Source organism: Pyrgilauda ruficollis, unplaced genomic scaffold (assembly GCF_017590135.1).
Source record: "Pyrgilauda ruficollis isolate IOZ18807 unplaced genomic scaffold, ASM1759013v1 scaffold103, whole genome shotgun sequence".
Classification (NCBI taxonomy): Eukaryota; Metazoa; Chordata; class Aves; order Passeriformes; family Passeridae; genus Pyrgilauda; species Pyrgilauda ruficollis.
Window position 1 is genome coordinate 388,730 of NW_024508435.1, and position 24,681 is coordinate 413,410.

Genomic DNA, 24,681 nt, shown 5'->3' on the forward strand with positions numbered 1-24,681 from the left:
TGGTCATGTGCCTAAAAGCACTCACAATACCATGCTCACTAAGAAGCATCTGCTGCCTGCACATGGGACTCTCTCTTTTCTTTGTGAGGGAAGTCTGTCATGTAAAAAGTGGACTGGAGTTTAAGACACTTTCAGACAAAACTCTTTTCACTGGATGTTGGAGATAGCAACCTTGGGAGTGCTGTGATTGCTCCTAAGCACACTAGAGAAGCATCACCTCCAGAAGTGCGATATACTTAAATATTGCTCCATCTAAGCAAACAATCTGAGATATGCTCCTTCTCACTTTTAGCTTATAAAATGAAAATATAAAAAAAGAAAATTGAGACTTTTTCCTTACTTTAGTTAAGAATTCAGGTAAGGACTATTGCGCCAATTACATTTTATCATCATAAGTGCGAGTGGTCATTTGCAAGACAGTGTGGACTTAAGTGATAATGTGGCATGTAATATGACTGATAAAGTTGTAAAATAAAAAATAAATTCAAAAAGGGAAAAAAAGAAAAGAGCTGCTGTAATTCCTATTGGTAGGTATCCTGCTTTCTATTATTATACAGAGTGTGTCTCTGAGAAAGACCAATGTGACAAAGTGGAATTACTACTTGGAAAGTGATAAAAATTGCATAAAGCTAGCTCTGCATATCTAAGTCTACTAAACAGTTCCTTGAAAGAACATGTAATCATTTGAAAGTATACATAATAGTTTTAAAGCAGTGGAATTATTTTTACTATGAATTATTCATCTCCTGTACTCATCATGGAAAGGGGTGGTGACTTCTTTTATCAACAAAATACTTTTTATTGACACTAAGAACAGCACTTAATTGAACCTCTTTCCCCAATTATCGTCAGAAAAGAGTTTACACTTGTACTTTGGAAAAATGTTTTAGGAAGATTTATCAAAGCTGCAAAAAAAGCTGTCCATGAACTAATAGAATTATACTATCTTTGAATTCTCTATACCAGAACTTAGAATGGTCACTAATTCCTTTCTTTGCTCTTTTGGTGTTTGCAAAGGGGTTCACTAAAGCCTGAATTGATATAATTATTGGCTTGGATTGTTAGAGATTTAGGCCAGATGGCTATGGGTTTCTAAAGTCCCAGTTGCTTGTGTTAGCTTTTCCAGTTTGCCTATAGGGTTTTGGGGATCAGCAATTTGAAAGGGCTGCAAACTTGTAAAACAGTATTATTCATGGGGGCAGAATGTTCATCAGCGTGACCCAGTACTAAATACATTCATTATGGGCATTTCTATTCTGTACAATTTGCCACACGGTGCTAGTTTGTGGAAGAAATAAAAAAGAGACAATGGCTTATAAAATGCTTTTGAATGCTTAAAGAGAAGGAGAGTTCACACTGGGCCTCCTCTGCTTTCTTTTTCAGCAAAAACCTTCTTAGTGACTTTGGCTGAGCTCTGCTGAGAGCAAGTACATTCAGCAAATAAGAGATTTACTCTTTACATTTTTGGGATATGCTGTGGGGGGAACATAAGAGAGGGAGAAGATCAATAAAAGAGTGATGGTATCCTTATGGGCAACGCTAATAATCAAACAGACAAAGTTAGCAGAAAAACAAGGAGAAACATAGCAAGCCTGTGGATAAAATGATAAAAGCATATGTAAAAAGGAAGTAGAAGTCACATAGATAGATACATTTGAAGTGAGAAGAATGCATCAGCTTCCATGTCCTGAATGCAGCCTGAAGCTCACACATGGATCTGTAACATTTCTGGTGTGCACAAAATGCATGCTCGTCTCAGACATAAGATTATATTTTTGTGTGCAAATGTGTGGGAGTAGTTTTCTCCGACATCAGAGAGGGGAGGAATTTGTCGTTTTCTAAACAATCCGTCTTGTGGTTTCTTTTCCTTTAAAATACTTGGCATGTAGAAGGTGTGCTTAGCACAGACTGTCACGGTGGAGCATGAAGTGCTATTTCAAACAGGTTGAAAAAATCATCTGAAGTAGCACTGGAACAGCAAGTAAAAAAGCTCTGAGACAACTGCACACATGAACACACAGAGGAACGGGGCTCAGGCAGAGGCAGCTGCACTGAGGGCAGAGATGCTGCGAGAGGCAGCCAGAGAATGCAAAATGTTCCTGACTTGGGAAGAAGGAGGACAAGGTTTCGTGGAGTGGAGGAGCTCTCGCAGGGCTCCGAGCAGGAGCACATATACTGGGAGCATGCAGGTTGTAGGCAAACACGCAGCAAGACGTTCTTGCGGCACGGATAGCGAGACGTCACCCCCAGCTCTTTCACTAAGCAAACCCACTTAAAGGCTCCCTGCGAGTTAAACAAGGGGTAACTTAAAGTATGTGAATAAAGAGTGCGATCGCATTTCTCGTGGCAGGAAGGGGAGGAATTAAAATCACAAAACCCCGCTTGGAATTGCCATGAAAATCCGGGGAGTGGGGAGGAGAGACGTTGATTTAAAGTTGCCCATTAGTCATTTGTACCCCCCAACCCCCATCCCTGGCGGGCGCTGGCCGAGAGGCCGCCCTCGCTCCCAGTCCCCCCGCCGCGGCGCGCCGGGCTGCGGGCCCCCTCCCCTTTTCTCCCCTCCCCTTTTCTCCCCTCCCCTCCTCTCGCCTCCCCGGCTGATTGGCTGCACTGGTCTCAGCACGGACCGGGCAAAAGCTTTGTCTGGGGACTTGGAGTGAAGTTGCGGAGGAATTTAGGCTGGAGTCGGCGAGAGAGGCGGTTCAGTCCGGCGGCGAGTGCGGAGAAGGACGGGAGGACGGGCTGCAGATCCATCCCGCCGGCTCCCGGCCGTCCCTGGATGCTGAGGGTGGGAGAGGAGCACGCTGCCCCGAAGCATCTCAGCCTGGAAGAGGAGCGCTGAGTCAAATGAGAAAGCGTGGATTGCTTACAGATTGTATCTGGATGTCCCGAAACGGTGTGTATAAAAAAAGCCAAAAGTATTCTGATCTGTAAGTTATTAATACTTGGCTGGCTAGAAAAGGTGTCTTCAAGCTGGAAAGGACCAGATGTGCTTTGGATTTAAGGTACCGAAGGAAGGCGAAGTAATTGCTTTTTAACTTATTGGGAGAAATTAATTGCATAAACTTACAAATGTATCGAATCGACGGTAAAATGCACTTTTTATTCATTTTTGCACTGATCATAATATCTTGCAATAATGCTGTGCTGGGCAAGAATTTGAAATACAGAATTTATGAGGAGCAGAGGGTTGGATCAGTAATAGCAAGACTATCGGAGGATGTTGCTGATGTTTTATTAAAAATGCCTAACCCTTCCTCAGTTCGGTTTCGAGCCATGCAGAGGGGAAATTCTCCCTTGCTTGTAGTCCGTGAGGATAATGGAGAAATCAGCATAGGAGCTAAAATTGATCGGGAACAACTGTGCCAGAAAAACTTAAACTGCTCCATAGAGTTTGATGTGATCACTCTGCCCACTGAACATCTGCAGCTTTTCCATGTTGAAGTTGAAGTGCTGGACATTAATGACAACTCTCCGCAGTTTTCCAGAGCTCTTATCCCTATTGAGATATCAGAGAGTGCAGCTGTAGGAACTCGGATCCCTTTGGACAGTGCTTTTGATCCAGATGTGGGAGACAACTCCCTTCACACTTACTCCCTTTCTGCAAACGATTTTTTTAGCATTGATGTGAGAACCAGGACTGATGGTGCTAAGTATGCAGAGCTGATTGTGGTCAAAGAGCTGGATCGCGAGTTGAAATCGACTTACGAACTCCAACTCACTGCCTCTGACAAAGGGGTGCCTCAGAGATCTGGGTCATCCCTCCTTAAAATCAGCATTTCTGATTCCAATGACAACAGCCCTGTCTTTGAGCAGCAGTCATATATTATCCAGCTCTTCGAAAACTCCCCTATTGGGACTTTGCTCATAGACCTCAATGCTACTGATCCAGATGAGGGCGCCAATGGGAAGGTTGTGTACTCCTTTAGCAGCCATGTGTCTGCCAAAATTATAGAAACTTTTAGGATAGACCCAGAAAAAGGTCACCTGACCCTGCTGAAGCAAGTGGACTATGAAGTAACCAAATCCTATGAAATTGACGCTCAGGCTCAGGATATGGGGCCAAATTCTATTCCAGCTCACTGCAAAATTATAATTAAAGTTGTGGATGTGAATGACAACAAGCCAGAAATCAACTTAAATCTGATGTCCACAGAAAGAGAAGAGGTAGCTTGCATTTCTGAGGGGTCACCCCTGGACACTTTTGTTGCCCTGGTCAGAGTGCAAGATAAGGACTCTGGTGTGAATGGAGAGATCGTTTGTAAGCTCCATGGGCATGGCCACTTTAAACTTCAGAAGACCTATGAAAATAACTATTTAATCTTAACTAATGCCACTCTAGATAGGGAAAAGAGATCTGAATACATCTTGACTGTAATAGCAGAGGACAAGGGAACACCAAGTCTCTCCACAGTGAAACACTTTACTGTCCAAATCAGTGATGAAAATGACAACCCACCCCGCTTCCAGACAAACAGATATGAAGTTGTTATCTTGGAAAATAACTCTCCTGGAGCATACATCACATCAGTCACAGCCACAGACCCAGATCTAGGTGACAATGGGCAGGTGACATACACTATTTTGGAAAACTCTGTTTTGGGAAGTTCTATAACCACCTATGTGACCATTGATCCCTCCAACGGGGCGATCTATGCCCTGCGAACCTTTGATCATGAAGAAGTAAATCAAATTGCCTTCATGGTGCAAGCTAGGGATGGAGGGACCCAACAGCTCATTAGCAACACCACGGTTGTACTCACCATAATTGATGAAAATGACAACGCTCCCGTCATTGTGGGGCCAGCACTACGCAACAGCACAGCAGAAATCTCAATCCCTAAAGATGCTGAAATTGGCTTTCTTGTCACCAGGATAAGGGCTACAGACAGAGACTCTGGTATGAACTCTGAACTCAGCTGCTCCATAGCAGCTGACAAGGAAAACAGCATCTTTGTGATGGATCCCCAAACTTGTGACATCTCTATCAATGTGAGTGTTGAATCAGTTCCAGCAAAACAGTGGGAGTTTTTGGTAATAGTCCAGGATAAAGGCAGCCCTCAGCTTAGTACTAAAGCTCTTCTGAAATGTACCATTTTGGAGCATGTTTATTCATTTTCAAGCACCGAAGCAACTTTGGTAAGCCAGCCCTCCCTCGACATCTCCATGATAACTATTATATCCTTAGGATCTATATGTGCCGTGTTATTGGTTATTATGGTTATCTTTGCTACGAGGTGCAATCGAGAGAAAAAGGACACCAGGTCTTACAACTGTCGCGTGGCCGAATCAACCTACCAGCACCATCCAAAACGTCCCTCCAGGCAGATCCACAAAGGGGACATCACTCTGGTGCCGACAGTTAATGGCACTCTACCCATCAGGTCTCACCACAGAGCTTCGCCATCATCATCCCCAGCCCTGGAGAGGGGTCAAATGAGCAGCCGGCAGAGCCACCACAGCCACCAATCACTGAACAGCCTGGTGACCATCTCCTCGAACCATGTGCCTGAAAGTTTCTCCCTGGAACTCACCCATGCTACACCGGCTGTCGAGGTAAGGTCCAGACCTTGGTTTTGCATATCCCTTTATGCAGACACTCATTTGGAAGCCTACACACACCCCTGTGTGCAGTCTGTGAGAGCAAGAGGCAGCCAGGTCTATGCCTCATGGGAATGTGTCATGGATTTCTCTTCGGTGTCACAGCTTTTCAGTTTTATTCCAATATCAACAGATTCCATTGCCCTGAGGAACAGGGTTAAATCTACTGGTAATAGCATTGTTCCTTGGTTCTCCCCTGTAAGGTCAAAACAATGGAGTGGAACATAGTGCTCTGCACTGGTTAACTGTTCACTCTTCACAGTTCCCTCCTATCTGTACAGCTCCATCTGAGAAAGGGTGCCTGAATATTTATATTCAGAAACAATCCAGAAAACTCTTTCATTAATGGGGGTGGCAGAACTAAAACATTCTGACACAGCTTGAGTACAGCTGCAGTAACATACAGCTGCATGGTATCCCAAACTTTGAGACTCCCTGTCTCAGTTTTTACTACAAATGCTGGGTCATGGCTTAAATAAATGAGAGCTGTGTCCTGGTAATTCTTTACATGTAAAGCAAGGCTGTTTTGTTTTGAATTAGGATCCTGGAATATTAAAGGCTTGATTCTAACATATTAAACCAAAACAAAACTCCACCTCTGCTTAATTGCTTGTTTTACTTGTTAAGGAATTAATTATTATGAGTTCAGAGGCTAATGAACAGCATTGAACTTCCTTATTTTACAGAGTCTTCAGATGTTTCCTGTGTCAGATGCTACACTACCAAATAGTCTATTGTACTGCATTAAATATGTGCAGGAATTTGATTTAATTAAATCTTAAAAGGGGAACAAATAAACCACAAAAAAAAAAACCAAAAAAAACCTGAGAAGCAAATTAGTGGTTTTATGGCTAGGAGCTTGAGCTTTCATTTCAGGGAATCAGTCCTTTCACCTTTTCTTTGACAGGTTTCCCAGCTTCTCTCGATGCTTCATCAGGGCCAGTATCAACCGAGACCAAGTTTTCGAGGAAACAAATATTCCCGAAGCTACAGGTAAAAATCCAGTTTGTTCTGCTACATATGAGTGTACATGAATCAGAAATATAGAGACATATATTTTTAAACAAAAAGTGGATTATAACGTACTTGAGATAATGTATCTCTCCACAATTCTCTTTACAGATATGCCCTACAAGATATGGATAAATTCAGCTTGAAAGACAGTGGCCGGGGTGATAGTGAAGCTGGAGACAGTGATTATGATTTGGGAAGAGAGTCTCCAATTGACAGACTTCTTGGGGAAGGATTCAGTGACCTTTTCCTTACAGATGGAAGAATTCCTGCAGGTAAGAGCAGAATGGAAGCTGAGCAGTTTATTTACAGTTCTGCCTGGCTGTCACTTTGATAAAACTACTACTGAGAAAGCAAAAATTCTTCAGCTTTCAAGTCCTGTGTTTCCTTCCTTTTTTACTTTGCTTCATGACAAATACTGACTTGAAGCCTTGATGTATCTACTAAAATGAAACCTCAGATATACAGCTGCAAGTCTACCCAGAGCAATGCCTACTTTTTTGTTACTTATATCATGAGCTGGCTCCAGATTGCTCCTAAAAGTATGATCTGCTCCAAGTCCTTAGACGTTTAATGACTGGGTGGATGTTTTTGCAAAGCCAGGCAGTTGTGGTTTGTTAAAAATACAGTGACCTATAGTTTGGGTGATAGGTTTTCTGCAATGGATTTGATCCATATGACACAAACTTTTACCGTTTAGAAATTGAGTGTGAAAGTAAACTAGAAATATGGATGGAGAAGAAAGAAAAGTGTTATTCCCACTGAAAAATGAACTTGATTAGCAAGAGAAGGTTCAAATATTTCCCAGATTTTAAATCTTGCAACCCTAATTTCTGGAAGCAGGAGCTTAAGAGGTACAATTCAGGGGTAGAGCACAGAAAAGAAAAATATTAGAAAAGGGAGAGTGAAAGTAGGACAAACATATATGTACATATTCATGTGTATGAAGTATTGCTTTTAAATTTATGCCCCAATAAAAGTTGAATAAAAGGTCATGGGAATTCATGCTTAGTACACATAGAAGAATTTTGTAATTACTTTAATAATAATAGAGCCTCTGGTTGTACCCTAGATCTTGTTCTTCAGATCATACTTAGTTTTCTCTGTATAACCAGAGGGCCAGATAATTTCAGTAGGGTTCAATGAACCATGTTTATAAATTTAATAAGTTTAGGAAAGTAATTTTATAAATGGAGGCCCTTTGCTTTGAGGGGTGGTGCAGCACATGCCCTTCCTAAAGTGACCCCCATGTATTAACCAGGGCTGTTATGCTAGACAAGACAGAATGCCAGAAGTTCAAATTGTTTTTCCTACGCATTTTAACTTGAAAATTTTCTGTGCATATTTTGTTCCAGTTAGGTCTTCTATCACATACCCAGCCATTCACCTACCTCCTCAAATGTGCTCAAAACCAGAGGCCTTGAGGAGTTGCTCTGTTTTCAGAATATTTTACTTAAATTTTGACTTCTAATATATTTTTATCCTCATTCTCCCTAACTCCTACTACTTATTCCTCTGCCAGCTAGCATGAGGCATGTCTCATACTCTCCTCTGCTTTAGCAAGGAGGCAGGGAGGGATCTGCTGGAGCTCTCAGTTGGCCTGGGTAACTTGAAGTGCACTGGTGTTTGTATTGGCATCCTGCCCTGCTCCTGCCAAGGAAGAGTGATCCCTTTACAGTGGGCAACTGGGGGCTGCCAGCAGACAGGAATGGTTGTCCTCTTAGCTGGCTGAAATGCCCATGACCCATTTTCAGCTCTTACAATTCCCTTTCTAAACAGTAAGCCTAAGGATAGGATTTCTAAAAATGCCAGGCTAATTAAATTCAAAGTAAGGGAAACTCCTCTCAGTGCAGACAGAACTGGGTTGGGCTATCAAGACTGGTATTTAGTCTCACCCAGATGTCCACTTATTGCTATGTGTGGCCTTAATCCTTCAGATAAGTCTGTTGAAAGTGTTCAGATGAGACCTGTATTGACCTACAATCCCAATATATGAAAAGGAAAAGAAAACTTCCTGAAGGTTTCCTGTTCTCCATTCTGAAAGGTTTCTGCATTGTCAGTCTAGACACAGGCAAAAATGCTGTGGGAAGGTCCTTTCAGTTTGTCTATTTAAGGTGGAACAAGAAAGGAATGAAGCCAGTCCCTCAAAACTCCACAAATTACATGATTGGAAAGTTCCACAGCTGTCATTGAAAGACTTGTTTCTTTTTCTTTTTAAATCTTAACCAGCATGATTTAAGTTCTGGAAAAAAAAATAAAAAGAGAGAAAAAAAATAGAGCTGTTGTGCATCTGGACATTTTAAAATTTATTGCCGATTTAAGGACAGATTGTGTCACCATTCAGTTACTTCAGAGTATCTTTTGATCTTATATTCATGAACATTGGAATTTATTATTTTAAACCAAAACCATTCCTGATAACAATGGCTGCAAAACTGTCATTAAGACAAACTTCACTACTAATGAATGTAAAGGAGTCTTAAAGGAATCTTCTTAATGAGAAGTATAATCCTCACCTTCTGGGATGACTTGAAAACTGGTCATGGATCACTTAGATGTCTTCTGACAGTTCTAACTCTTGGGCATTTTCAGTAAAATGTCATATATGGGAACAAACACTTACAGGCATTTCAGTCACTTGTATCAAAACTTCAGCCACTGGTATATTCCAGTTTGCTTTTTTTGTTTGAAGCTTCCTGGATCAGCAGTTATTTTGCAATAGATTGAGCAATATCCAGGCTGCAGTCTAAGCTCGTAATCTTGAAGAAATTCATACTGTTGCATGCATGACATGGAGAAAGTTTATACTCATAGGAATGGAAAGGCCATTAGGAAAGCAAACAATATGATAGGCTGTGTATAGTGCAAAAATATAGTGCTGACAGTATGAGAGTAGGACTTTATAAATCACTAGTACATCCAAAACTGAAATACTCTGTTCAGTTCTGCTTACACCACAACAGAAAGATTTTTTGATAAACGGAGTGGATCCAGAGCCAGATGGGAGATGTGTTTAGGGAGCAAGGAAAACTTCCAGGGCATGACTGCAAACATTTCTTTTGCAGTCAGTACATGCCGAGAAAGAACAAGAAAGTCTATTCTGTGTGGGATAATCTAACCATTAAGTGATATGGGCAGGAGTTTCTTATGGTCAAAATATGCATAATGCAAAGAGTCTGTCATTTCTGAAAGCTTGTCTTTTGAAGTTGGTGACTCAGATCCATTAGGGCCCCAGCAGCACCCAGATCTTCTCCAACATATCTGGCAGGCACGCAGGCACACAGACACATAGCCTGTGGCAAGGCTTTGTGTCCTATGATCAGTTCCCTTTGGGCTGGAAAATGCAGCATCTTTCCTGGCACATTCCTCTCTGCAGGTCTGTCAAATTGGGCTTTGCCTGTCCCTACTTCTAGGAACCATTCCCAGTCCTCTTGGAATATTTGCAAAGGACCCTTGCAGTGCCCCTTTGCGGGCCAAATAAAAATGGACCAGCATAGCTCTCAGGGTTGCAGTCATTTGCCCCATCTTACTGCTTCTACCTGAGAGACATCAATAAACCAACAAGCTGGGAGAGCAGCCCTGTTATCTTTTGCTCTTCAGCGCTCATGGCTGCCCTGGATTCCCATCCAGTGGGTTAGAGCCCTCCTTATGCCAGGCCTGAGCCAGCATGGGCCAGTAATTTGAGGTACAGAGCTCCAAGTGCACCTGAGAGTATAAATCCAGTATAAATACCAGGTCACACAGGCTGGGAATTAGACTAAAATTTAGACTACAATCAGATTAAAATTTAACTGATTTAGTTAAAAAGGTAATATGGCAGTGGATCACTTTGAGTTCTACATACACTTCATTGTCAGAACAATGGAGCTGTTTAATGGAAATCCCTCTGCATGTTATTATTCTTTGTTCTTTATTTCCCCTGTCTATTCTCACTTGATTGCTCTGATATGTCTCAGTTGTTGAATGTGGAAGACTTCTTTAAAACTCAAGTGAGTGCTTGGAGGTAGAAATTTCTTCCTTTTATTTTATATTTTTTAATGAGCTAGAACTGTACAAAGGGTTCATGTGGCTTCAAGCCACAAGTGCTTGCTTTTCCACCTGGAATTTACATGTTTATCTTCAGCCTTAGTTAAGAGATTGCATTACTCTCTTACATGAACTACACTGGTTGTTCTCGTTCTTGGCAATGGAGGTACCAGACTGTTTGTATTTGCCACGTTCCTGCACACACAGAGTGAAACCAAACACTGGATTAGAACATCTCTGCAGGAAGTTCAGTCCTGGTGACAGGAATTCCTGTGAGTGCAGGCACTGTGTGCAGCAGGAGGGTGTGCTCACTCTCCTCGTGTCTCTCTTGCAGCAATGCGCCTGTGCACGGAGGAGTGCAGGGTCCTGGGCCACTCCGATCAGTGCTGGATGCCGCCGCTGCCCTCTCCCTCTTCTGACTACAGAAGCAACATGTTCATCCCTGGGGAGGAGTTCCAGTCACCCCAGCAGCACCTGCAGCAGCAGCAGCATCACCAGGGCCTCGAGGAGGATGCCCAGGCAGCCGACACCAGTGAGAAGAAGAAGAGCTTTTCAACATTTGGAAAGGACTGCCAGAGTGAGGAGGACTCAGGGGACACTTGCACCTCCTCCCTCCTCTCTGAAATGAGCAGTGTCTTCCAGCGCCTGCTGCCTCCCTCGTTGGACGCCTACACGGAGTGCAATGAGATAGATCGCTCCAACTCGTTGGAGCGCAGGAAGGGACATTTGCCAGCCAAGAATGTAAATTATCCACCAGGGGTGGCAGCCTGGGCAGCCAGCACACATTTCCAAAACCCTGCCAACAATGGGCCCGCTCTAGGGACTCACTCAGGCGCGCAGCCTTCGTCCAAATGGCTGCCAGCCATGGAGGAGATCCCAGAGAATTATGAAGAGGATGATTTTGACAATGTGCTCAACCACCTCAGCGATGGCAAACATGAACTCATGGATGCCAGTGAGCTGGTGGCAGAAATTAACAAGCTGCTGCAAGATGTCCGGCAGAACTAGCTGTTTCAAAAGCCTATTTTTCCATTTTTATGGAAAACTGGAAGGGGAAAAAAAAAGAACAATAAATAGACTGAGGAGAACTGGCATTGCCAACTAGTTGCATTTATCATAAATGTGTCTGTGTATGTTGAATATTAAAATACCGTATTTTCATATGTACACAATGCAAGTGTGATTATCTTTATCTGTATTTTAAAAATACATTTGTATCTTATATTTATGTGTAATTTAACAAATAAATTTTATTTTTGTACACCCACAGCAAGCATGTTTTCCTAAATGTATATAGATGGTACCATCCTTGTCAAACTTAGAGCATTCTTGCCACACAGGCATGTTAAAAAAAAAAAAAAAAAAAGAAAAAACAAGAAGGATTTGTTTTCCCTTATTATTTCTTTCAAATGTTTCAGATACAAATTCAAAACAATTTCAAAAACTGAAAAAGTTATGCAAATGTTAGTTTCAGTAAATGATCCAACACCTTTTTTGCAATGTTTTATTCTTATAATAAAGAATTGTAACTACCACAAAACCTAAAATGTCTTTTTTTATTTTGATACTTTTGGTCTGTAGAATAATTTTCTCGTTTAAGTAATGGATTATTGCAGGCTGGTGTCTTCCTGTCTTTGGCACATAAGTATTTTCCCCAGTGATCAAATAATGGAATTCTGTGATGGGTCTTCCACTGTGATCTCTGCAAAAAAATGTAAATTTGTTGTGCTGTTGTTACACTGCAAAGCCAGTTGAAGTCAGCAGTGTATACTTGAAAGACAGCAATAAAATCAGCTTTTCCGACCTCAAGCTGAATTCTGAATTTATGTAAATACAAAAATTGCAATAAACTCCTTTATCTTTGTAAATGACACCAAAATAAAAGCAATGTTGCATCTTCCAGAAAAACAGCTATATTTTGCCTCTGCACAGCAGCTACATTTTTATATTAGCTATATTCTCTGTTGTAAGTGTGCCTGACTTTTGTTTGCAAATCAGTACAAAAATGCTTGAACTTCCTAGCAAAGGGCAAGCCAGCAGGTACATTTGCTCTGGCTGCATTCCATCCTTCCATAGTGGGGTTTCTCTCTGTCCTGAAGCTCGGTGAAAAGTCATTTATATCATGGTGCTGTTATAGTGGGGGTGATGTAACTAATATTGCTAAGATAAAAGTCAATGTCATCCTTTTAGTTCCTTTCTTCAAAACTATTTTTTGTTAGCCTGGCATGCACAAGGAGATCTTTTTAGTAGCAAACAAATGGATTTTACAGTTGAGAAACATGGGTGGGTTTTGAGCACCCTGTGCTCATTTCAAGAGTGTTAAGAGATGGAGATGGCCGTAAAAACCAGTATTTTTTGCATTTATGCAGATGGATATTTTATATGATACACATTTTTTTGCCAGAACTGTGGAAAACTGTTGGAATAATCCAAGTCAACCTGGGCATAAAACGGATACATTTGTTCTGGAGAATTGCCCTTGTAAAGTATTTTAGAATTTCTTTCCTTTTTTTTTTTTTTTTTTTTTTTTTTTTTTTTTTTTTTGGTGTGTTAGGTAGAAAAATTCCTGCTTAATGTTACCCCAAAAAAGCAAAAATTTTGTTGCATGCATGAGCTTCATTTGTTTTCTTTGATTAAAGGAAACTTTAATCTTCTTATTGGTTTTACAGTGCTGTAGATGGGACATTTGAACTTATACAGGCATTTGCTGATGCCTGAACAATGGAGAGGTTCTCACCTTATTTACACATCATGAGCTCAGGCTATCCTTTACTGGTTAGAAATACCAGGACCTCACATTGGGAGGTTTGTCACAGCACCTTTAAATGCCAGCACGACTTGAGCCTCGTCCAGCTGCCATCTGTTATTGAGAGGAAGAAGTTCCAACACCTCATTAAATATTTGACACCTCTTCCTTGTTTTTACTCTTCATTCCTACTAATAGGCATTATTGGCCCCACAAGCCTCACCTGGGTTCCATTCTCCCATTCCCCCTCACTCCAGGGGCTCAGACTGGAGCAGGCAGCTGTTCTAGGAGTGTTTGTCCTCTGGCTCTCAGGGTCGACTCAGGACTGACTTTGTAGCTGTGCCTCCAGCCCATATCCAGCTGCTGCTGACAGGAGTCCCTCGATGTTCATCCTGCTTTGTCACTGAGGGCTGCTTTGGCATGCTGAGGGCTGACAATGGATCCCTTTGTCAGCACCTCACTGAACCTGCTGTGTCCAGGTTCTGTAGGGTTGCACTTTGTCAGTGTGGGTGCTGCTCATGCTGGGATTGCTCTCAGCTCCTGGTTTTCTTGATGCTTTAGAACAGCAACATCAAGCTGACTCTGAAGCCAGCATGCTGTAGCAGTCCTAAAGTTCACAAGGCCATAACTTCCTCCTCCTTAACTAGGTTGTTTCTGTCTCATGTCAACCCTCCCCTTGCAGTTTCTCTCTTCTTCAGTGTCCAGTTTTAGCCCTGTTCTCCAAGTTCCCTCACCCTTACCCCATGTTAACTCCTCCTGGCCCTCTCACTCAGTTTCCCTTAAAATCTGACCCGCAAACTAATCCTGCAGAGCCCATAGATAAATTTACAGAGTATCTCGTATCCCAGTAACCCCACCCAGTTTATATCTCTTTAGTTGGACCTAGCTAGCACATCCCTGAAATCCTCCCTTGCCCTAACTTTTTGATGTGTAATTGTAAGCTCCACTGAATTCCTGAATTCCTCTACACCCAATGCCTTTTTTGAGTGCCTCTACAGCATGGAAAGGGCTGACTTGCATGGCTAAGCCTCCCCACTGCTGACCTTTCACAAAAGTGGGAGGATCAGGAAAGCAATTCTGAAGACAAAACTTATGCATGCCTGGTTATTTGATTCCAGCCTGGGCATACAGAGTGTGTGAGGTGTATAGGGTGACTGGAGATTATGTTAAAAATGTACAAGGTGGTAGTTTGAAAATAGTTATTAAACTCGTAGACTATTTTTATCGACCTGATAAAACAATGCTGTCTGTGTACAAAATCAGCAGCAGAATATGAAACTCCCCTCCAAGTGGTGTAGATTCCTCCATGAATAAATGCAGCTAGCTGTTTCTCCTCCTTTCTAGAGGAGGAAATATTAGACGTTCAGGCTCAAACTGCTTTCTGTCTACAAGTTTGCAGGACAGCCTGATAAGCTTCATTTTCACAGTCATATCATCCACTTGGGATTACAAACCTGTTTGAAATTTAAAACCCTTAAATCAGTTTATGCCTGCTGGCCTATGTCACATGGATAGTCTCAATGATTTAAAGAGCCATTGTTTGCAGAGAAGACTTTCTAGAAAAAGTAGATTGCAGTGAATTTCTCTGGTAGCACTTGGCATCCAAATATCATGAAACACGTAAGGTTTTCCTAGAGGGGATTTCTGTAGCAACACACAGTAATAGTATTTGGTATGTGCACTGCTGCAAGAATCTCATAATGTAAAGAGACCAGTCTCCAGGAGCAAGAAATTTTACTTAGATTGTATCTGAAATGCATTGGAGTTTGAGTTATATTTATTATTGTTAGGAAGCTTATTAAGAGATCTGTGGATAGCAGTAAATGAGAGAAAAAGCTGTCTTATTCCTGCTTTGTTTAGAGTTCCTCTTTTGCTCAGGCTTCCTTTATAAATAAGAGAAATTATATAATATTTATATAGGTGTATGTACACTCAGATAAAAACCCTACCACCAAATCACTTCTGTGTAAAGAGCAAGGAAAACTGATAGTTGCAGTTTAAACAAAGTATGTAATAAATCTGTATTTGCTGCATTTTGACAACTAATAGAGAGCTAGGGGTTGCTGATGTGGTTTAAGCATCAAATGTGACGATGATTTTCCTGCCCAGAACACAAGTTCCTAGTACTTCCCTAAATGTTTACTAGTTTTTTCATTCTTGGTGGTATAATGACAGAAAAGTTTGTGAAAATTGGCAAATGGTATTTACCAAAATACTGGTAATCCCTGTACATGTTCAAGGCCTGGTATGGTGAGGCTTTGGGTTGAGTGGTCTAGTGGTAGGTGTCCTTGACCATGGCAAGGGATTGGAACAAGATGATCTTTAAGGTCAAATCCAAACAATTCCATGGGGTAGTGGTTCTGGCATTCCTTCTATATATGGAAATACTGAGACTTTTGAGCAAATACAAAGCTAATGGATGCTCAACAACTACTTTTCTCCATGCTCATGTAAGTTTTTTTATATTCACTTCTGAAATGGTTACATTAAAAAAATTTACCGAAATAAGGATCAGAGTTGTTGGACCACTTATTTAAGTTGTGTTTAAGCATTTGTATCATTGCTGCATCACACTTTGCTGTTAAGTGCCCATTAGGACAAATATATTGAGCGGATGTGGCTGTCAATAATGTCTTGGCTGCATTCTCTACCCTGCAATAGAAATCAAATAAAAGCCACCACAAAATATTTAACCCTTACAGTTTCCTTATCTTTTTTTTTTTTTTTAATGCAATATTGGAATTCATAGAAAATGCCAAGAAGTTTAATTTCTTTCTCTGCAGCCTGCAGAGGATTTCAGTTTCCCAAGATTAGGACTTGGAAGTCTCCATTTTTAGCATTAAGTTAACATAGCTTCTGACCTAGGAGACTAGGTCAGGTATACATGTGGGGTTTTTTTCAACAATGCAGGCTGTTACATTTTCAGGCACAATTTCTCTCCTTTCTGTATCCCGGGGTCAAACTCTGCCTGCACACAAAACTTGGCCTGCAACATTTTCCACAATGCAGTTTACATAAATAAATAAATTTAAAAACCACATAAATAAATAAATAAAATAATAAAATACTAAAAAAAGAAGTGATAATATAATTACTTCAATCAATAAAAATATTCGTAATTAACAACTGTGCTATGTTTTGCATCCTCAGAGCTGTAAATCATAAATGAGCACTTGTGAAAAACAATATTCTGGGATCAAGTAACCTGCTACTAAAAAAAGCCTCTCTGAAGACACACACAGTAAGTGTTTAAACAATACTGTAAAAACTATTTACAGGAGAATTGGTAAATAATACTTTAATTAAAACTCAGTGGAGACTCTGGAAAAACTGGGTAATAATTGAGACTGCAATCTGACCAGTGCACAGATTCTCCAGCCTCTTGCCCATGGATCAGTGTGGGAAACACAGTGAGAAATGACCATGCAAACAGTTTTATAGCTCACAGAAATATTCAAAGCTTCATCAGGCATCCAGTTTCACTGCATGACTTTGCAATCTATTGCCCAGCCCTGTGCTCTGGAGGTTTGCCTCCAAACTCACATGCAAGACTGGACTCCAGAGGAAATACAGGAACAGGAAAAGGAGGGATGCATGCTGTGCCAGATGTTGGAAAGCAATTGTTTACCCTTCCAGCCAGTCACTCCTCTAGCCGCATTTGTTTTGCTTTTTACTCTCTGTGGACAAAAATGTGTGTTTTAAACATTAAATAAAGGCAGCAGCTTCAGTGGGAAAATTTGAAATTGTGTGGTAGAGTAGTGGCTAGGGGAGATTGAAATTTTAAAAAGAACTTGAAGCTTCCTGTGAAGACAAAGGGATTTGAAGTTGGGCTGTCTCATAGTGCAGAGAAAGACAAAAGTATACACTGTATTTTCATATACTTGCATTTTGTAAGAATGGTTCTATGGTCTTGTCCTGAAGATACCAGAGATAATGGTGGGGTTTTATTTAAGAAAAATAAAATTCTAGCTTAAAATACTTTTTAAAATGTTTGCTATTAATTCAAGTCCAGTATGCAGGCCTCTCAGAGATGGCTGCGGATGGTGATCTTTCCCATAGACTGGAGGTTTAATCCATACTGCCATAATCTGCTTTTCTTAGTGATTTGTTCATGCCTGACATCCTCTATCAAACACAAAGTTCTTCCCATGTATTGTACAGAAAGCATGTGAGTACTATAGATCCTACAATTTAAAAAGGTACGTATGTTTTGTGCATTTAGCCTTCAATTGCTGTAAAAATTAGTGTGAGAGGAAGCCTAGCTCTACTTTGTTTCATTCAAATATTTCCTTAATTTTTTTTTCTTTTGTTCATTGTCTTTGTGGTTTGGATGCCAATAACCTTCACCTCACTAAAACACTGAATGATTTTGTGGTGAAAAATAAATAGTCAATGGTGGGCAAAGGGACTGGGAGGCCTGTGCTGTCTCCTGTGGTCTAAGAGAGCTCTCTGCACGTAGAGTCCACAAGAGTTTTTACAGCAAATATGGACAGTGATAACCTTGAATATTAATAAATTATTGTCCTGGTTAAAGAGACCATTGTCTGTCCAGGAAGGTGGGGACCTTGCTGGAATGGAAAATATGACCCCCCTCCCTCCAAATTATTATAACTTTGAAGTTACAGGGCTTTTGGATGAAGATAGGGGGAAAAGGAATGATGGTTCTTTACTAGACTGGACATCACAAGGCAAACCAACAGCCAGAGCAGCAGCACAGCGAGCAGAGCGGAGCACAAACCCACCCGCAGCCTTCTCTCGGCCGTCGGGCACTTTCCCCTTCCGTGCAGTTCTGGTCACGGCCAGCAGGGGCGCTGGTGGCTCCCGGCCGGGCCGGGCGGGTGCGATGATTCCCCCGCGCCTGCAGGGGGCGCTGTGGCGCGAGCTCAGCCGCCTCACCACTCAGGCGATAGGGATAGAGAGGGGGTGGCTCCCTTTGCAAAAGTCACAGGGAGCAGCTGGCCTCAGTGCCACTCCAGGTGGTGAGCTGGACTGTTGCAGCAGCCTCAGAGCTGTTCCAGTGGGCTGGAACAGCAGTGGCAAATGAAAGTGGAGCACTAACACCAAAGTGGTAGCAGGAACAGTGGGATCTGGACAGATGCGGGATGCTGAGCTAAAGTGTAGCAAAGACCCCTGAAGCAGTGGCAGAAAACAGGGCTGGGTGGGGATTGCTCCTTTGCACAGGGAGCCACAGCTGGTCCGGAGTCTGGGCTGCTGTGCTGAGGGAACAGCCTGCCGGGGAGTGCTCCCGGCTCTCAGCACAGCACGCACCGGCTCTGGGCTCCCAAATGGCAGAGGGGCAGAGAAGCAAGCTGGCAGGCCCTGGTCACAGTGCCTAAAGAAGAAGAAAAAAAAAAAACCAAACAAAAAACCCAAAACCACAGAGCAACAAGGCCCCAGGTCAGACCCACTGTGCAGTATGGCAGCTGTGTCAATCACCCCACCAGAAAGAAAAGCATTCCCTGGCCCCCAACTCCTTTAGGATCCTGGGCCACCCTTCATCATGATATTACCGAGCCATGAGACAGGAGGTGGGGGGAGTGAGTAGTTGGGGGGTGGTAGTGGCAGTTACAGTGACAATTCCAGGCACAAAAATGGCTGTGGGACACAAACCATCCCCAAGACAATTATTCAGTGCAAAATAGTATTTTGAATTGCAATTTTACCTGCCTGGCAAAATTCATCTCCTCCATAGCAACCGAGTGTCCTAAGGTCATCATGGAGATTTAAGCAGACACCACATAATCAGATGATCCTAGAATTAACTAGGTTGGAAAATTGCTTTGAGATCATGAAGTCCAACCTATGACCTAACACCACCTTGTCAACTACACTGTGGCACTGAGTACCATACTTCCCTGGTCCTGCTGGCCACACTATTCCTGATACAGGCCCGGATGCCATTGACCTTCTTGGCCACCTGGGCACACTGCTGGAGTTCTGGCTGCTGACGGAACATCACTGCTCCTGTTTAGCTGTAGCAGTGGGGAAGAAAGCGACATGTACCACCTTATGCATCCAAAGGTGATCCCTTTATTGTAGATAAATATATATATGATACCTTTAATATTAACCTGACATAACTTTAAACAGAGACTTAACAGAACTTAAGAGAAAGAAGGCACCCATTGGCTGGCTCAGCCGACATGCTGCTATCCAGGAGTTCTACCATCCAATCAGCTCCTTCCATGCATCCACATGTTCCTTCAGCCAATCAGCTTCCTGCTCATACACTGTCCATGCATTCCTTCAGCCAATCACAATCTTACTTCTCACTGACTCTCTCTGCGCTCCTAAGTGCCTCTCTCATCTCTTCACCTTCCAGCTGTCCTGCCTTCAGCTGTGCTATTCCCATAGGGCCTTCTGGAGAGCATAACCTTAATCACTCTAATAATTATTACTCCATATGCTACATTCAGTCAGCAGCCATCCAGTACCCACCCGTCCCTGTCTGCCTGGGCACTGTCCAGCAACTCTGTCCCCAGCCTGCAGCACTGCAGGGGGTTGTTGTGGCCAAAGTGCAGGACCCAGCACTTGGACTTGTTAAACTTCATGTTGTTTGATTAGGCTCATCTATTCTGGTTACTCTGCAGAGCCCTCCTACCCTTCAGCATATCGACACTCACTCCCAGCTCGGTGTCATCTAAAAATTTGCTCGTGGTGGACTCAATCCCCTCATCCAGATCATCAATGAAGGTATTAAAAAGCACTGATCCCTGGGCCCCAGCACAGACCCCTGAGGGACACTACTGGTGACTGGTTGTCAGCTGGATGCAGCACCGTTCACCACCACTCTCTGGGCCCGGCCATCCAGCCAGTTCTGAACCCAGCAAAGAGTGCTCCTGTCCATGCTGTGGGCTGCCAGTTTTTTCCAGGACTACGCTTAGCAGAAACTATGCCTTAAAAGGAAGTATTCTTTCTGCAGTGTATGGAAAATGAAAGGTTCTTGTATATGGTACACGGGTTATAATAACTTGTCTTACCTTTTTATAAAGTAAGATTTCAGCAATGATTGTATTTAGATCTCAAGAATTCAGACTCTCCAGTTACTATTATGTACAGCTAAAACAAGGAAAATAAGCAAAGTCTAGATGAGAGAAGATTGTGTTTGTGTCTGCTTTTCTTTCACAGGCTTCAGCTGATCTTGAAATAAAATGGTTTCTCTGTCTACACATAAAACACATTTGTGACATGTAAAGGTGCATTGCTATGAAACTTAGGTGAAATGGAGGCATATATGAGCCTGGTAGTAATTTTATATGCAAAGATTCTTTATTCCTGGGTGGGGTGGTAAGAGAAGCTGTTGCCCTGGAAAAAGGCTAATTGTAAGAGTCTTCTGATCTAATAACCTGAAGGTGCTGCCTGTGTGTGAGAGATGTGTGCAAAAAATCCATATTCAAATTAATATAGTACTGTGCAAGAGGAAAAGGTTAAAAAATTTTGCATTTTTTTTGTTAATCAGACCTGTGTTGCTTCAAGTAATGCCCATTATCCACAATATTTGCAAACTGGGAGGTAACCTGGTTGGCTTGTATAAAAATGGTGACAAGCAACAACAGCAGCTTAGTGCACCTCTGGCAAAGAATGAGGGACATTTTTTTATTCAAATATAACTGAAGCATAAGCTTAGCAATTTGGCAGGCTTGAGACCACTTGGGCTTGTTTTGACCCATCTGGCTTTCTTAAATTTTTGCAATAATTAGGTCTCCTAACTAGAAAGGACATGCTGATTTCTATCCAGGCTGGAAAAATGTTTGTGGTGAAATGATTTATTTATAATCTTTTCAAAATATCAGCGATTGATACTATAATCCTTATACATCCTCATGTTCATATTTTTTTTGTGATTGTGTCTGATCTGACTGTAATTTAAACTTTTAAATACTGTTAGAAAGATGATATAATTTGGGCATTTAGAGTTTCAGTGGCGCAATATGTGAATGGGGTTTAAGTAACCAATATTACAATTATCCCTTATGATCCTAAAAACTTGTGAAAAAAATCCCAAAAGTAGATGTGTTTTTTGAAGGGCAACCAAAATTCAGTTATCTGATGGTTCTTGTCTCACTCTCACTTACTGTAGCACTTAAAGCAGCACATGTTGGAGTACATAATTTCATATGGGAAATAGCAGAGATTTATCACTGAAAACTTCTGTAAACTGAAAACTCAGTGGCTTCCTTTCATCGTGGGTGGACAGAAGTAGCACATTCTGATGCCCTGTATTACTCAACACAGATTTCTTCAACACTGTTTACAAAAGTCTACAGCAAAACAATCTCAGAGAATATGCAGCACTTTAAGTTAACTGTGTAGAGAGACAGTTTCTAGCTTGTGTAGTTCTGCACTTTTGCATATATTAAATTACATCATTCCTTCATATCACAGTGAAACTGCTTTCTGGAAAAGGTGTGCACGTGTCACTAACTGCAGTCTTAAAATGCAAGTTTTAGATGCAAGAAAGCATGTATGTAATGTGTCAGCAAAAGAGCCAACAGGAATATTTCGCAATTTTACTAGAATGAAACTCCAAGAGTTTTGATATGAAGCATAACAGCTGGCATCCATGAAAACTTTACTCAATTGAAAATCAGAAAAAAATATCACATTCTTGTGAAGGACTGCATGCTATGGAGCTCTTAATGGCCTAAAATCTGAGAAGTATATGAATTCAAATGTAAAATAAGAATCTCTATGTGGAACACACTACTGTTTTTCGAGTAAATATAGTGGGTTTTTAAAATTGAAACATTGATGCTGAAAGAGAAAACATTCTTGAGTCTCTGCTTTATTAAAATACTAAAGGTTAGATATTATGGCAAAAAGAAAGTGTAGGTTTTTGAGTGTGGTTATTTAATCTACTTACAACCCATCTTTGGTATCATTGCCATAACTAAAAACTTGGTAAAGACTGGTGTTAAGAATAAGGTTTTAGTGGTGGCATCATTGAAAATGAAGCTGCAGTAGAATGGCAAACCATGTATCATCAGTACCAACTTTAATTAGCATGTAGTAGAAGGATTAGAATAGACGCCTTTTCCCTGAAAGTCTACGAGAACCTCCCAAAAGACACTGTTGGTTTTTAAACAACTTATTTTAAAACTGCGTGATCCAATAAATAGTCTTCCACACTTCCTATTCTGCTTGTTATCCCAGGTTTCCAAGGAAAAATGAAGAGCAGGGAAAAGATCTGGCCAACTGTGCTCTGCAGTTTAAGTACCTGACTGAAGGTACTGAGACTGTTTGGGTATGGATCATGGTTTTCTGGATCAATCCTCTGAAGCCAGGTGCTGTGCTGGAGTTGGGAATGGAGACTGGCAAATATTTTCTGGGGTCTGTCGCCTCCAGGGTATGATTTGTCTGAGGCTGATGAGAACAGGGATAGATTCTGTCACTGCAGAGCTGGTTAAATGAGCCCAGTGGTGCCAGCACAGTCTGTTTACAGCTTGGCTGAGGCACGAAAAGGCTGAGTGTCCGTCACCGCTAACAAGAGGAATCCAAACGGATTTGATGCCTCCAGCCAAGGCCGTTGGCTGCATGGGTGGCAGCCAAACATACGGTGATATTTTGGGCCGACGGTACAGGAGCAGCTGGCTCCTGTGGGGAGCTGCCACTGGAGGCTTGTGCTCAGTCTCTCATTTCCTCTCTGCTTGTTGTACTGATGTCCAAAAATATTCACATCCTCCTTATACCCTGGGGCTCTTTCTGAGCTGGCCAGGTAGAAAACAGATTCTGGAAAAAGCCCAGCCTGTAAACTGGGGAGTGAAGGGTGAGATCTGGCATCTTTTCTGACTGAGTGCCTTGTCCTCAGTAGTGGTCTTTTTCACTGAAAGTAGCAACACTATTATTATCCCTCCATGGAGTCAATAGGAAATAAATGAAAGCCCATATGACTTTAGAAATGAAAATTGATTCCTTCAGTTTGGAGACAGCTTATGTTCTTTCCATTCCTCTTGGAACCCGAACATACAGAAACCACTGCCAAAATTGGGATGATGCTACAAGGGTATCAGAAACAGCTCTCATATGTATCAGCAGGAGGGGAAGCACAAGCAAACATGGATACAAAGGATAGTGTCTGTTTGGTTGTGCTGGGGGTAAACCTTGAACAAGAGAGAGGAATGTTACCTGGCTAGAGGGTGCATGGGAAAATATTTCAGCTCTAGTTCTCGTCTTGAGAGTTGTTTTGCAGTATGTTCCCAGACAATTTACAGAAGAGTTACTTATATGTATTGCATGTTTGAAAGAGTGTTTGTGGGCAATTTAGTTAAATGTTGAGCCTGGGACTCATTGTACAAGATCAGTGAAATTAGCTAAGATATGATAGATTGCTGCTATTGTATTTTTAGAAGTAACATTATATGTTTAGTAGCATTACACAGTTCAGTGACATCTTCCCATGAAGCATAATTTGAAGGAATGACACCTAAAAGAAGAAATAGAGAGGAGACAGAAGTATCTCTCCAAGTATTTGTAAATGTGAGGGAGTTTGGAGACAACATAGCTATCCTTTCTGTTTTACCTCAGGCTTTAAAATACTTGTTTCAGAAGAGATTATCGATGACAGAGAGATTCCAATTGCAATACAGTTATAATTTTTTTCCAGTCTTATTCCAACCTTCTTGGGGATGGTCGTCTAGTAATGGCCCTCTGGAAAGGCTCCATGAATGTCCCAGTGTTTGTCTCCAGAGCTTTAGTAAATTCATCTGTGACCCATGAGGAGTTTTAATCACTTTAAAAAAGTCTCAGTAATTTAAGTATCTAGAAAAATTGCATTTATTAGGTTATTTTAGCAAGCTTAATTAGACACAATTTTCTGGGGTGTCCTAAAGCTCCAGGATCAGGTAACATGCAAATCACTCCTAGTCAGCACTGGAGCGCTGCTAGGTTGAATCACTCAATATTTATTGTTGTTTGATCTACTGGGCAAATAACCTAGAATATATATATTGCTAGAACTCAAATTTATTTTATAACACAACATGAAATTCAAGAAAATGTTCAGTCTCTTTAGGTAGGAGGAGTATTCTCTCTAAATTATTTTTGATGTGCTTTTCTGATACGGAACTGGGGGCTTTTGTTTGTTTTCATGATGTTTTAAGAAGATTGATGCAGAGTATGTTAAAGACCAAAAATAAAATCAGTGTAACTTATGTTCCCAGCAAATTGAATTGGCTGCAGGACAAACAAATTATGACTGAATACAAAAATGTTTAAAGTGGTTTTCATAAAGTGAACATCAATACTGTGGGCTACTCTGGATGTTTTCTTAATTTTACAAAAAGGATTTTTTTTTCAAA

At 41.5% G+C, this 24,681-nt stretch overlaps 1 protein-coding gene across 2 annotated transcripts; it reads left to right on the forward strand.

Moving 5' to 3' along the window:
- The first annotated feature begins 2,672 nt into the window (after positions 1–2,672).
- Positions 2,673–12,548, forward strand: PCDH18 (protocadherin 18). Of its 2 annotated transcripts, XM_041469455.1 has the most exons (5): positions 2,673–2,896; positions 3,263–5,556; positions 6,509–6,594; positions 6,724–6,887; positions 10,973–12,548. In XM_041469455.1, exons 1-5 carry the CDS (start codon positions 2,848–2,850, stop codon positions 11,644–11,646), a joined length of 3,267 nt encoding a protein of 1,088 aa, XP_041325389.1. In that variant the 5' UTR covers positions 2,673–2,847; the 3' UTR covers positions 11,647–12,548. The 2 variants fall into 2 exon arrangements, with proteins under 2 accessions (XP_041325389.1, XP_041325378.1); XM_041469444.1 differs by having other exon boundaries at positions 2,673–5,556.
- Positions 12,549–24,681: the final 12,133 nt, after the last annotated feature.

What these genes read in the sequence shown, in the direction of transcription:
- PCDH18 (XM_041469444.1), top strand. Translation starts at nt 3,073, where the DNA reads ATGTATCGAATCGACGGTAAAATGCACTTTTTATTCATTTTTGCACTG. An exon ending in ATGCTACACCGGCTGTCGAG is followed by an intron (nt 5,557 to 6,508) that starts GTAAGGTCCAGA and finishes TTTCTTTGACAG; the next exon opens with GTTTCCCAGCTTCTCTCGAT. An exon ending in AAATATTCCCGAAGCTACAG is followed by an intron (nt 6,595 to 6,723) that starts GTAAAAATCCAG and finishes TTCTCTTTACAG; the next exon opens with ATATGCCCTACAAGATATGG.